At 49.6% G+C, this 14,458-nt stretch overlaps 1 protein-coding gene across 2 annotated transcripts in view; it reads right to left on the bottom strand.

The window, feature by feature from the left end:
- Positions 1 to 14,257, bottom strand: part of LOC119268824 (two pore calcium channel protein 1-like) — a 34,110-nt gene extending 19,853 nt beyond the window's left edge. Inside the window, exons 1-10 of one of the 2 annotated variants that reach the window (XM_037550531.1) lie at positions 13,802 to 14,257; positions 12,973 to 13,116; positions 12,637 to 12,744; positions 12,126 to 12,221; positions 11,440 to 11,549; positions 10,764 to 10,824; positions 10,177 to 10,343; positions 9,986 to 10,091; positions 9,788 to 9,865; positions 8,923 to 8,984 (exon numbers count right to left, since the gene is read on the bottom strand). In XM_037550531.1, the coding sequence (XP_037406428.1) occupies positions 8,923 to 8,984; positions 9,788 to 9,865; positions 9,986 to 10,091; positions 10,177 to 10,343; positions 10,764 to 10,824; positions 11,440 to 11,549; positions 12,126 to 12,221; positions 12,637 to 12,744; positions 12,973 to 13,116; positions 13,802 to 13,981 (1,112 nt within the window). In that variant the 5' untranslated portion in view covers positions 13,982 to 14,257. Of the gene's footprint in view, positions 1 to 8,922; positions 8,985 to 9,787; positions 9,866 to 9,985; positions 10,092 to 10,176; positions 10,344 to 10,763; positions 10,825 to 11,439; positions 11,550 to 12,125; positions 12,222 to 12,636; positions 12,745 to 12,972; positions 13,117 to 13,195; positions 13,356 to 13,801 lie in introns of those variants that run through there. The other variant, XM_037550532.1, reaches the window with a different exon arrangement.
- Between the last annotated feature and the right edge of the window lie 201 nt (positions 14,258 to 14,458).

Here is a 14,458-nt window from a genome sequence, read left to right as displayed (position 1 = left end):
GGATACCCTAAGGAAACTATAGGGTATACCTTCTACTTAAGATCCGAAGGCAAGATCTTTGTTGCCAAGAACGGATGCTTTCTGGAAAAAGAGTTTCTCTCGAAAGAAGTAAGTGGGAGGAAAGTAGAACTCGATGAAGTACTACCTCTTGAGCGGGATAGTGACGCAGCACAGGAAACCGTTCCTGTGATGCCCACACCAACTGAAGAGGAAAACCATGATAATGATCAAGGTACTTCGGATCAAGTTACTGCTGAACTTCGTAGGTCTACAAGGACACGTTCCGCACCAGAGTGGTACGGCAACCCTGTCCTGGAAATCATGTTGTTAGACAACAATGAACCTTCGAACTATGAAGAAGCAATGGCGGGCCCGGATTCCAACAAATGGCTTGAAGCCATGAAATCCGAGATAGAATCCATGTATGAAAACAAAGTATGGACTTTGACAGACTTGCCCGATGATCGGCGAGCGATAGAAAACAAATGGATCTTTAAGAAGAAGACGGACGCGGATGGTAATGTTACCATCTATAAAGCTCGACTTGTCGCTAAGGGTTATCGACAGGTTCAAGGAATTGACTACGACGAGACATTCTCTCCCGTAGCGAAGCTAAAGTCCGTCCGAATCATGTTAGCAATTGCCGCATACTATGATTATGAGATATGGCAGATGGACGTCAAAACAGCATTCCTTAACGGGCATCTTAAGGAAGAACTGTATATGATGCAGCCGGAAGGTTTTGTCGATCCTCGGAACGCTAACAAAGTATGCAAGCTCCAGCGATCCATTTATGGACTGGTGCAAGCATCTCGGAGTTGGAACATTCGCTTTGATGAGATGATCAAAGCGTTTGGGTTTATGCAGACTTATGGAGAAGCCTGCGTTTACAAGAAAGTGAGTGAGAGCTCTGTAGCATTTCTCATATTATATGTAGATGACATACTCCTGATGGGAAATAATATAGAATTTCTGGACAGCATTAAGGCCTACTTGAATAAGAGTTTTTCAATGAAGGACCTTGGAGAAGCTGCTTATATATTAGGCATCAAGATCTATAGAGATAGATCGAGACGCCTCATAGGTCTTTCACAAAGCACATACCTTGATAAGATTTTGAAGAGATTCAGAATGGATCAGTCCAAGAAGGGGTTCTTGCCTATGTTACAAGGTATGAGACTGAGCTCAGCTCAGTCACCGACCACGGCAAAAGATAAAGAAGAGATGAGTGTCATCCCCTATGCTTCAGCCATAGGATCTATTATGTATGCCATGCTGTGTACCAGACCCGATGTAAACCTTGCCGTAAGTTTGGTAGCAAGATACCAAAGTAATCCCGGCAAGGAACACTGGACAGCGGTCAAGAATATCCTGAAGTACCTGAAAAGGACAAAGGACATGTTTCTCGTTTATGGAGGAGACGAAGAGCTCGTCGTAAAGGGTTACTTCGACGCTAGCTTCGACTCAGATCTGGATGACTCTAAGTCACAAACCGGATACGTGTATATGTTGAATGGTGGAGCAGTAAGCTGGTGCAGCTGCAAGCAGAGCGTCGTGGCGGGATCTACGTGTGAAGCGGAGTACATGGCAGCCTCGGAGGCAGCACATGAAGCGATTTGGGTGAAGGAGTTCATCACCGACCTAGGAGTCATACCCAATGCGTCGGGGCCGATCAAACTCTTCTGTGACAACACTGGAGCTATTGCCCTCGCAAAGGAGCCCAGGTTTCACAAGAAGACCAGGCACATCAAGCGTCGTTTCAACTCCATCCGTGAAAATGTTCAAGATGGAGACATAGAGATTTGCAAAGTGCACACGGATCTGAATGTCGCAGATCCGCTGACTAAACCTCTCTCGCGTGCAAAACATGATCAACACCAGAACTCTATGGGTGTTCGATTCATCACAATGTAACTAGATTAGTGACTCTAGTGCAAGTGGGAGACTGTTGGAAATATGCCCTAGAGGCAATAATAAAAGTATTATTATATTTCATTATTCATGATAATTGTCTTTTATTCATGCTATAACTGTATTATCCGGAAATCGTAATACACGTGTGAATACTTAGACCACACTATGTCCCTGGTAAGCCTCTAGTTGACCAGCTCGTTGTGATCAACAGATAGTCATGGTTTCCTGACTATGGACATTGGATGTCGTTGATAACGGGATCACATCATTAGGAGAATGATGTGATGGACAAGACCCAATCATAAGCATAGCATAAAAGATCGTGTAGTTCGTTTTGCTAGAGCTTTGCAAGTGTCAAGTATCTCTTCCTTCGACCATGAGATCGTGTAACTCCCGGATACCGTAAGAGTGCCTTGGGTGTATCAAACGTCACAACGTAACTGGGTGACTATAAAGGTGCATTACAGGTATCTCCGAAAGTAGCTGTTGGGTTGACACGGATCGAGACTGGGATTTGTCACTCCGTATGACGGAGAGGTATCTCTGGACCCACTCGGTAATGCATCATCATATTGAGCTCAATGTGACCAAGGTGTTGGACACGGGATCATGCATTACGGTACGAGTAAAGTGACTTGCCGGTAACGAGACTGAACAAGGTATTGGGATACCGACGATCGAGTCTCGGGCAAGTAACGTACCGATTGACAAAGGGAATTGCATACAGGGTTTGATCGAATCCTCGACATAGTGGTTCATCCGATGACAACATCGAGGAGCATGTGGGAGCCATCATGGGTATCCAGATCCCGCTGTTGGTTATTGACTGAGAGCGTCTCGGTCATGTCTGCATGTCTCCCGAACCCGTAGGGTCTACACACTTAAGGTTCGGTGACGCTAGGGTTATGAAGATATGTATATGCAGAAACCCGAATGTTGTTCGGAGTCCCGGATGAGATCCCGGACGTCACGAGGAGTTCCGGAATGGTCCGGAGGTAAAGAATTATATATAGGAAGTGCTATTTCGGGCATCGGGACAAGTTTCAGGGTTATCGGTATTGTACCGGGACCACCGGAAGGGTCCCGGGGGTCCACCGGGTGGGGCCACCTGTCCCGGGGGGCCACATGGGCTGTAGGGGGTGCACCTTGGCCATCATGGGCCAAGGGCACCAGCCCCTATAGGCCCATGCGCCTAGGGTTTCCCCCTAGGAGGAGTCCTAGTGGTGGAAGGCACCCCTAGGTGCCTTGGGGGGAGGGAAACCTCCCCTAGGCCGCCGCCCCCCTAGTAGATCTCATCTACTAGGGCCGGCGCCCCCCCTGGCACCCCTATATATAGTGGGGGAGAGGAGGGACTTCATACACCAGCCCCTGGCGCCTCCACCTCCCCCCGTTACGTCTCTCCCTCGTAGTCTCGGCGAAGCCCTGCTGCTGTGACGCCCTGCATCCACCACCACGCCGTCGTGCTGCTGGATCTTCATCAACCTCTCCTTCCCCCTTGCTGGATCAAGAAGGAGGATACGTCTCCCGTCCCGTACGTGTGTTGAACGCGGAGGTGCCGTCCGTTCGGCGCTGGTCATCGGTGATTTGGATCACGTCGAGTACGACTACATCATCACCTTGCAAGCTTCCGCACGCGATCTACAAGTGGTATGTAGATGCAAACTCTCTCCCTAGACTCGTTGCTTAGATGAACTCATAGATGGATCTTGGTGAAACCGTAGGAAAAATTTTAATTTTCTGCAACGTTCCCCAACAGCGCCAGCTGGCGAGCTCCCACTGGTGGCTGGCACATCGGAAGGCCAAGGAATTTCAAACCCGGGCTCTCCCCATGATCCCGAGGACGATTCCGCGGGGCCCGCTCCTGCCGCGGCTAATCCAATGCCTTGTCAGGATCTTGCCCTTTTGAGCCAGGTCCCAGACTCCCAGCCCATGGCGCCAGAGGGATCAGAGAGGCCAGGATCGCCTGCCGCCTTGTCGGGGCAAAGTGGCATCTCGCCCACTCTTGTCGCCCCGGCGGGTCCAGGAGCCGCCGCTGACCGGTCTACGTTGCCCCTTGGCCCCACACCGGCGATTTCGGCGGGAGAGGGCACACCGGTTCCCGCCCCACCCGTTCTCGCGCACGCGCCAGAGGCCTCCCCCGTTGCTGATGCTGGGCCAAATAAAGCTGGGCCGCCCGATGCCGAGCCCACGTCTCCCACACTGCTGCCGCTTGGGGCGGCCGCTGGTCCGCCAGCCGCTGGATCGCTGGACGCGGTGGCCCCGAGCCCAACCCTTATGCAGCGGCCCCCGGGTTTCTTCACGCCCGCGCCCAACGCCGATCGCCGCCCGTCGGGTCGCAGCCCACGCTCTCCGGCACCTGGGCGGTTCGCATCGCCACCAATCACGATGCGACGATCTCGCAGTCGTGTGACCACGCCGCAGGCCTGGACGCTTGGCGAGTTTCTTGCTGCCGCCACGAAGCACATCAGCGCGTCGCTGCCTACTCCTGGAAAGAGGCCACGTCGCCCCCTCAACTTTGCCCCTCGGCGAGGCCGTTCCGCGGTTGCCGCCACAACTGCGGTGGCGCCGCCGACAGCAGAACGAAGGGCCCATGTGCAGATCCTGCGCACCCTGGGGATTGTGGGCATCAACCAGAAGATCACAGCAGTTGAGATGAAAGCCTACGACGACATGTTTGCGGCGCCAATCCCCATGTCTGTGCTTAAGGCCATCGCCGCCCTGGTCGACCGGGTGATCCCAGCATGCTTCACGTCCCCCGCGCGCGAGGCCGTTGCCAGCTTGTGCTAGACCTGCCGGCACACTCACCGTCGACCCCTTGCTCATGGATCACGGACTTAAGATCGCTGTTTGGAACGTTCACGGACTCAACTCGCGCGCCCGGCGCACTGCCATTTGCTCTTTGTTGGGTACTACCGGCGCCTCTACTGTATGCCTACAGGAAACTAAAATGGCTTTGATCTACTCGTCCATCGTGCTTGACATCCTCGGCTCCGAGTTCGACGACTACACGTACCTCCCGGCTGATGGCACACGAGGCGGCATCCTCCTCGCCTAGAAGAGCAGTGCTGTCTCGGTCTCCGACCCCCTGCTCACCCAGAACGCGCTCACGGCGAAAGTGTTCGTGGCTTCCGGGACGCCGTGGTGGCTGACGACGGTCTATGGACCACAGGACGACGCTGATAAAATCCTGTTCCTTCAGGAGCTGCGCGACATCCGTGCGGCATGCCCCGGTCCGTGGATGCTCTGCGGTGATTTTAATCTCATATACCGCGACGAGGACAAAAACATGGGTGGCCTGCATCAGCGCATGATGGGCAGATTTCGCCGCGCCATCAACGACCTCGCCCTAAAGGAGATCTACCTCGATGGGTGTCGCTTCACTTGGTCGAACGAGCAATCGCCACCCACGATGGTGCACCTGGACCGCGTTCTGTGCACCTCGGATTGGGAAGATGCGCACGGCGAATGTCACCTCCGATGCCTTGCTTCGGTGGTGTCGGATCACTGCCCATTGCTGTTGGATTGCTCTCCCATGCCGTCGGCTCACAAACGCTTCCACTTCGAGGACTACTGGCTCCGGCTGGACGGCTTCCACGACACCGTGGCCGCGGCCTGGGGCTCGGTGCACGACGACGACCCCTTTCGGCGGCTGGTCAAACGCCTCCAGGCCACTGCACGCCGCCTCTCGAGTTGGAGCGCCAAGTCCACGGGCAACATTCGGAACAAGCTGGCCATATCCCGTGAGCTGATCTTGCGCTTCGACAAGTCACGGGAGGACCGAGCGCTCTCGCCTCCGGAGGAGTGGCTGCGCAAACAGCTCAAGCTCACCTATCTCGGCATGGCCTCCATGGAGCGCACGATCGCTAGGCAGCGCGCCCGCATCGCGTCTCTCAAAGACGGCGACGCCAACACGAGTTTTTTCCACCAGCAATGCTCCTTCCGCCGGCAGAAAAACCGTGTGCACAACCTTGTGGTGGACGGGCAGGTGCTCTCTGGCCACGAGGAGATGGCAAACGCTGCTTTCATGCATTTCGATGGCTTGCTGGGCACCGCCGTTGACCGGGAACGCACGCTGGACCTTTCCCAGCTCATCGCCCCAAGTGACCTCGAATGCCTCGATGCGCCCTTCTGCCAGGAGGAGATTTGGGAGGGAGTCAAGCGGATGCCGGCGCGCAAAGCGCCCGGGCCAGACGGCTTCACCGCGGAGTTCCTGCGCGCTTGCTGGAGCATCATCCGGCAGGATGTCTGGGACGTTTTCGAGCTGCTCTACGCTCTGCGAGGGCGCAGGTTCAGTAAGCTCAACCAAGCGTTGTTGACCCTGCTGCCCAAACGCGCAGATGCCCACAAGCTCGGCGACTATCGGCCGATATGCCTCATCCACATCGTGGCCAAGATCTTCGCGAAGGTTCTGTCCTTGCGCCTAGCTCCCAAGCTCGACACCCTTGTCAGCCGCAACCAAAACGCGTTCATCGCCGGGCGGAGTCTTCACGACAACTTCATTCTCGTCCGGCAATCCCTCAAGATGCTGCATCAACTGGGGGCGCCCAGGATCATGCTTAAGCTCGACCTCACGCGTGCCTTTGACTCCATCTCCTGGCCCTTCCTCTTCGAGGTGCTGCGCCAGTATGGATTTGGGGACAGATTCAGAGTGGCTGGCCATTTTGCTGTCCTCGGCGAGCACCCGTGTCATGCTCAACGGTGTTCCCGGCCCGCCAATCTGGCATCGCCGCGGTCTGAGACAAGGCAACTCCACCTCCCCGCAACTCTTCGTGCTCGCGGTGGACACACTTGGGAGGCTGATGCGTGGCGCCCTCCAGACGGGCATCCTCCAGCAGCTGCACCCCCGGCGCGCCATCCCGGCAATCTCTCTCTACGCCGACGACGTGATGCTCTTTTGCCATGCTAATGCCGAGGAGATTTCCGCCGTCAAAGGCATCCTTGACGTGTTCGGCATGGCGTCCGGGCTCCGGGTGAACTATACCAAGAGCTCTGCCACGGTGATACACGGCGATGAGTCGACGACGGGGCTATTGGAGCTGCTTGGGTGCCCGGTCGTGACCCTGCCGGTCACCTATCTAGGCATTCCGCTCATCATCCGCTGCCCCTCTGCGGCCCAGCTGCAGCCCCTCGTCGACGCGGTGGCCGGCCAACTCCCTTCATGGAAGGCATGGCTGATGAACAACGCCGGACGGCTGGCGCTCGTCAAGTCGGTCCTCAGCACGATCCCGATTCATCAGCTGCTCGCACTCTTGCCACCGAAGAAAATCCTTAAGCAGCTCGAGAAGATCCAACGTGGGTTCCTTTGGGCCGGCCGAGCTGATGCCCACGGTGGCCACTGCCACGTGAACTGGCGCCGGGTCTGCCGCCCGCTCGATTATGGCGGCCTTGGCGTCCGAGACCTGGAGCGCACGGGGCTCTCGTTACGGCTGCGCTGGCTATGGCTCGCGCGCACGGACGCTGAGCGAGCATGGCATGGGCTGGACCTGCAATTCACTTCGGAGGAGCGCGCACTCTTTTACGCTTCCACGACCATGGCCATTGGGGACGGCAGGACCGCCCTGTTCTGGGAGGATCGCTGGCTCGGCGGCCAATCCGTCCGCAACCTTGCTCCTTCAGTGCATCCCCAAGCATCGCCGGAAATCGCGAACTGTGGCAGAGGCCTTGGACGGCAATCGTTGGGCGCGGGATATTCAAGGTCTGCTCGGCCTTCCAGAGATTGGTGAGTACCTGCAGCCATGGCACTTGGTGCAGCAGGTCGAGTTGTCCAACGCGCCGGACAAGTTGCTTTGGAGCTGGACTGCCAATGGCGCATACTCTGCCCAGTCCTGCTACAGGGCAACGTTTCAGGGAGCAACGGGCTGCCACTCTTGGAAGCTCATTTGGAGGAGCTGGGCGCCACCCAAAGTGAAGTTCTTCCACTGGCTGGCATGCCAGGACCGCTGCTGGACCGCGGAGCGACTTGCCCGCCGCGGCCTGCAGCACCACCCGCGGTGCCTAGAAACATAAGTGTTCTCGCCGAGACTACCGCCTACCTATGTTTATGTTATCCCTTGGAGACTACCGCCCCATTAGTCTCATCCACATCTTTGCCAAGCTGGTGGCAAAGAAGCTAGCCACCCAGCTGTCGCCGAGGCTAGGGGCGCTGGTTGAGGAGAAACAGTGCGTGTTCATCAGGAAATGTTGCATTCATGATAATTTCATGTTTGTTCAGCAAATGGCGAGATATTTGCAGCGGCTGGGTGAGCCATGAGCCATGCTAAAGCTGGATACCGTCCATGCGTTCGATTCAGTGTTTTGGGTTGTGGGCTCTTCGCTTCAAAGTGCTTCGCGGGATAGGTTTTGGCCCACGCTTCCGTGAGTGGATTGACATCCTCCTGTACACTCAAGTAGCACGAGTGATGCTCAACGGCAAACCGGGGCCTTCGGTTTGGCACCGCAAGGGCCTGCATCAGGGCAAGACACTCTCCCCAATGTTGTTTGTGTTGGTGATTGATGCTCTCAACAGGTTGTTTGCTAGGGCCAGAGAGTTCGGGTTGCTCCTTGGCTTTGCGCCCCGCGACCTGATAATTACTGTATCGTTTTATGCAGACAAAGTCTTCATCTTCTGCCTCCTGGGTATGGGGGAGCGTTCTATCGTTCGCAACTTGCTTGCGCTCTTCGGGCATGCATAGGGGTTGCACACCAACTATGCCAAGTGCTCAGTGTCCCCCATCGGTTGTTCGGAGGAGGAGGCCCTTGAGGCAGCATAGGTTATGTAGTCTGCTACCTCCCCTAGGGCTCAAGAAGCCCTCGAGAGTGGCGCTCTAGCCCTTGGTCAACAGGATCATGGATCGCCTCCCAACTAAAGGTCTTGTACAAACTCTTCTTTCTATCAATGCACCCGCAAGGCTTGAGTTTTCTCAAGAGAAAAAAATTAAAGATCATCAAAAAGACTTACTGATGAAAAAATAATGTAGAAAGTGCTTTGATACAAACATACAGTGTAATGTATGAGGGGACTTCGGCTACCTGTACTTGTTCAGCTCATTAAGCAATGATATGCACTGTTCCCTGTCGAGATAACCCCGATTCTGATGTACAAACAACAGGCAAGATCAACAACAAACTTGAAATACAACAAATGAATGAACACAAACATGAGTTGGCACTACAGCAATATGTAACTACTAAAGTGTGAATATATTACCCACCTTTCCTCGTCAGTTCACATTAGGCATATTTCAGTTTATTTTTTATTATGGCAGCTTTAATATTTAGTTGTAGTAGTAGCTTATTTATATTGCATGTGTCAATTTCTGATTCACCAGTGACTTTATAATATAAAGTAGCTAACACTTTTTTTATGCTAGAACATTTCCCCCAAATTAGTAAGGAAACAGCTGCTTAATTGATAGAACACTTCATTCAAACTAATGGAACATTTGCTGTGAATGATGGACATTGTTTATAGATTGTCATGATATTGTGATAACAATTGGTAAAAAAAATATTTAAAACAATATGAACACCAAATATGAACTATTGGAATCTTCACACACAAAAAAAAGTTTTGTTATTTGCACTTTTTCCCTGAAGAATATTTGGGTTAACTTAAACATGGTCCAGAAACATTTTGGTGTATGTGTGTGCGTGTGTGTGGGGGGGGGGGGGATTCGGGGATTCTTCAAAATGAGATAACGTAATTGGGTGGAACCCCAGGAACTTGTCCTAGTTGGATTCTCAAAACTGACGATTCAAGTGATTTAACTATATTCTGGCAAAGGGTTACTTGAACACCACCAGCCATTCTAAATTATATAGGAAGTTTACCAAAATACATTTGCTAAAATATAGTACATCAGTGTCCAAGAAAACATAACAACAGAACACTCACGTTGGTATCAATAAGATCAAATGCCTTCTGTAATATATTTTTCCTGATAGAGTCCACCTGAACAAGTTGCTTTGCGAACTGTATCACCAAATGAATGCCATGTAATTGTTGTATTTACTATTAGGCAGAAGAACACACAAGATTCAGAAGTAAAGAGTATAGTAAAAGCGAAGAGATAGGACACAAGTAAAAATGTACCTGCTCCTTAAAGCTATCATAGATGACAGCAAGAATCAAATTTGTCAGGAAGTAAACTCCCAAAAGCACGTAGACGATGAAAAATAGGGAATACCAGCGGGATATCCTGCTCCAAAATATGTATGGTGAACTTGCATGTGTGTCGACTGCCATTATCATAAACACATCAGAAATATTGATAACCATCTTACTTGTAAGCAGGCACCCATACATCAGGATTATTGGAGGTGGTGAAGAGGACAAACATCTGATACAGCGTTACACCATATGATGAAAAAATGGTCTTCCCTTGTGGAGTATCCTCAAATGTTACATAAGCTAGCCAGCTTGCAAATAAGAGGAACAACAGAGAGAGAGCCTACATGACATAGACGGTCTAAGGTTATACATCAAAGTGAACAGATAATGGGTTGCAAACATTAAGGTGAACATGCAGAAGCACAGGAATCGTTATGTTAAAGTAAATAGACATAAGAGTCTAAGAGATGAACATATTAGCTGTTGGTATCTCTATATTAGACCAGAAGAGGTATAATTGAAAATTATATTTGCCACAGTAAAGCACTACAAGCAAAGATGTGGAATTAACCACCCACCACACAACTCAACTGCATGTGCCACATACCCTTTACTCCATACATTGATCATAATTAATGAAAGATCCTCATGACTTCAATGGATAAAATTTGTAATGACTTGTCCTGGAGTGAATTTGTTAATCCTTGCACGTCTTACAATGCATAGGCATGTAGAATTTTGTGTATAGATATAACCTTACCAAAACATTGAGGTATGTCCCAATAAGACCGGCCAGTGTGATAGCACACATTCGCAGTTCCCTATTGCAGACAGAAGAACACGTTAATCTATCTGTTAAACCCATAGCATATGACATTTGTTGGATAAAAATCAGTATATATCTAAGCTCACAATCAAATTTACATTTTTTGTCCTTTATTGTATACAGAAGCACTTTAGCATACGCACCAGCTTTAGGTGCATCCTCTGTGTGTGTGTGTGTGTGGTGCGCGCGCGCGTGCATGTATACGTATCTATTATAACAATGTATCAATTATCATTAAAAGTATAGCTCATTAATTATTCTTAGATACATCAATACAAGTGTTATGAAAATATATCATTGGATTCCTTAGTTTATGCAATATACCTTTCTTATGTAAAGAAAACAGTATGCAAATAATATAACTATTATAACATATATGAACTCAAATGGATTTTTTTTTTGTAGAACTCACTTTGGGGTATCTAGTATTTATTAATGAAGTGTATGGAAATGACAAAGAGGTATAGCCGGTTTATCTATGTGGTATACGAGGAGAATCGCCCCCCAACCCCCACAAACACACATATTAATTATCAATATATTAAGATAGGACCTTCTCACTGTGTTCAGTAAGGTACCAGCAGTCTGGAACAAACAAAACACTGCATACCTGATAGTCATGATTAGAAACACTACGCGGATGTATGGAGCTAATCTGAAAGGTTGGGAACTAAAGGCAAACACCAGTATGTCACATGCTAAGATGAAGAGAAGAAGAATCTACAGGTAGAGCAGAAAAATGGGTAAGCCATAGTGAACTAGAAAGCAAAATCACACATCTAACACAGCAAGGTAGTCTAATAAAATTCAAGTTTGAAAATAGACTGTCAAAATATGAAAGGACCTAAACTGTGAGAAGTGTGCATGCAAAATAATATAATTAATGTACAAAAAAGGGAAAGCCCAATTAAAATCTGAACTTCAGCTCATGTTTACCAACACATAGTTTCCTAATGAAATCTTCACTCAGTCAACAACATATACTCCAACTTATTGTGTCTAATAAGTAGTAACTATTTTTCCTTGTTCCTCACTGTATTATAAGGAAGAACAGCCAGAAATGTTCAGTGTCATTTTGTCAGAAAGTTTTCCCATCTCCCATTATTTCTGCAGTAATCTAAACTTGGGCCTATATAAAAGCAATTTATTGACCTCTATTTGCCATGCATCTTTCACAGTGCATCGAAACAACATTCACTAAGCCAACTCCTGTGAATTATTAGGTTTTCTATGTTATCTGATATTTGCAGAGATGTACTGGAAAATTATGTGCTTCCGAGAAGACAGAATTGTTACCTTCAACTTATTCGTGGTGCTCCTCCAGAAAATATTTAGGCCTTCATAAGAAAGTGGACAAAAGATATCCATTACAAGAATAACAAGTGTAAGCCCCTGAAATTTAAAAAGAACCATTTACAGATCAATACATCAGATTCAGGTTTTCAGTTCTCCATATAGGTCACTACATGCTTTTGGATCAAGATATGCACATTTCATATTATGATAGGATAGCTCCAATCATACAAATTCGAGGATAACAGAATTCAGGTAGCTGAATCCACTAAAATACATATGACCTGATGCAACTAATTCTGCAACACATCTCAAAATTCAACAGATTTTTTAGCGGCCAAGTTCATTTCACTTATTTTCAGGTTGCATTGATATTCTCCATAAAAGTGGAAGTGCAATTCTCAAAGCAACTTGAGGGCTTGACTTACTAATCTAATATTGACCTGCTTTAAGATTTCTGTAATTAAGGTTTGGACGGAGCATAGAAGTACTACCCTTATGAATAAAGCCGTACCTCGTAGATGAGTGATTCAGTTTTGCTGAAGTATGGCAACTGCCCGAGAAAGTAAAGATCCCTTTGATCACAAGCCTGTAGAGCATCTTTCCGGCACCATAGAGGCTTCTGAAATGCAAGCGACAGAACTCACATCAATACCATATGGGAATCATGAGATTGTGCCTAATTTGTTCTTTATTTTGACCATGGAAAGTTTCCGCACTTAAGATGCCTGGTCACTGTTAGAATAATACAACACCAATCTTGACCTAAAGAACCTATACAAAATAATATACAGATCCCACTTTCTAAGAACTAACCTCGTGACTGTAAGAAAGAAAGAAAAGAACTAACCTCGAGAAAATTCAAAAGAATCAAAGCAAACAGGTTAAGTGACCACAGCCAGTCCAACCGGAGATACACAAAATAGAAACTCATTGCCCTCCCGAACCTCGTATCATTCAAGACATCCTCAGGGATACCAACACCATCTTCTGCCTGCCAAAGTAATTGTAATTACTAATTAGACTTTCGAGTAAGTCAAAAGATGCAAAAAAAATTAACAGATGAACAGTACGTTTTATATCACCATAGAAGCTCCAACAAATATTCTTCCCGAAAGAAAGGTTATCCAACATAGTCTGATAAGTGCAGCCTAGCTAAGATTCAGTTACCCTGATTTCCTTGCAAGAGAAAATGGGACTTACTGTTTCAAGGCCCTTGGTGTAAGGATGTCTCTGCAATATGACTAATATTATTTCATTGTATAAGTTCGAATAGAATGTCAAATTCCATAATGTAAAATATTGGATCAACTCGTAACATGTTTTGGCACTTCATCAGATAGACAATAAGCATCTAACACACACGAACCAGCCGAGACCTAGACCCAAAAAAAACTTCCTAACCATCTCCGCACGACAGCGGCGGCCACGTGGACCTCGGCACCAGATCAGCATGCTAAGCTAGGGCCGACAATCCATCAAACACCAGTCCTACGCCACCACACTCACAGTTGCCGGCCACAACAACCAACAACACAAGCCCCTCGAGGCTAGAGCGTCTCAAGTCCCAGTTATACTCTACAGTAAACAGCTACGCTCGGCGAAACAGGGCAAAGTGGAGCAGAGGACCAGCAGAGCGAGAGAGAGCCAAGAGAGGTGGACTGGGAGTGGGAACCGACGAGGTCGACGAGAGCGGCCGCCTTCTGGTAACGGTCGCCATGGGCTAGCGCGTCCGACCGCCTGCGGTACTTCCTGGAGCCCTGCCCGCCGGCCCCGTCGCTGAGGCGGCGACTGCCGGAGGACGCCAGGCCGCGCTCCGCCGCCTCCTCGGTGATGAGAGGCGCCTCCGCTTCGCTCATCTCTCTCCCCCTGGCTAGACTGAGATGCAAGCGGAGATCTGAAGGCTGAAGCTACGAGCGGAAGTGGAACCCGAAGCGGAGGTGGAGGCGGAAGTGGATTAGTTTAAACAGGTGTTGTGTCTTGTGTGGAAATGGGAATATGGGATTAGAAGTAACCGGAACGGATCGTGTTCAGGTAGTAGTCGACCACGTTGCGGCCATCTCGACTGGCCGCATACGAAGCACAGGTCGCCCGTAATCCCGTTGGGATTAGCGCGTGGACCGACAGCGGGCAGGGAGACGGGGCACCAGCGCCCGGTAGCTCATTGGTGGACGCCGGTGTTTGGTGTTTGGCTTTGACGGTGGACGGCCGTACAGGTCGTTTGCGCGGGGGTAGCTTTCGGCACAGCTGGGGTTCGGATGGTGATGTCTGCGGGGCATTATCGTGAAGAATTTTGCATGCCCGTTCTCGTGGTGACGTGGCTGCTACAGGTGTGC

Source organism: Triticum dicoccoides, chromosome 3A (genome assembly GCF_002162155.2).
Source record: "Triticum dicoccoides isolate Atlit2015 ecotype Zavitan chromosome 3A, WEW_v2.0, whole genome shotgun sequence".
Taxonomy (NCBI): Eukaryota; Viridiplantae; Streptophyta; class Magnoliopsida; order Poales; family Poaceae; genus Triticum; species Triticum dicoccoides.
Note: the sequence above shows the minus strand (reverse complement) of the source record. Positions and strands in the feature narration are given on the sequence as shown.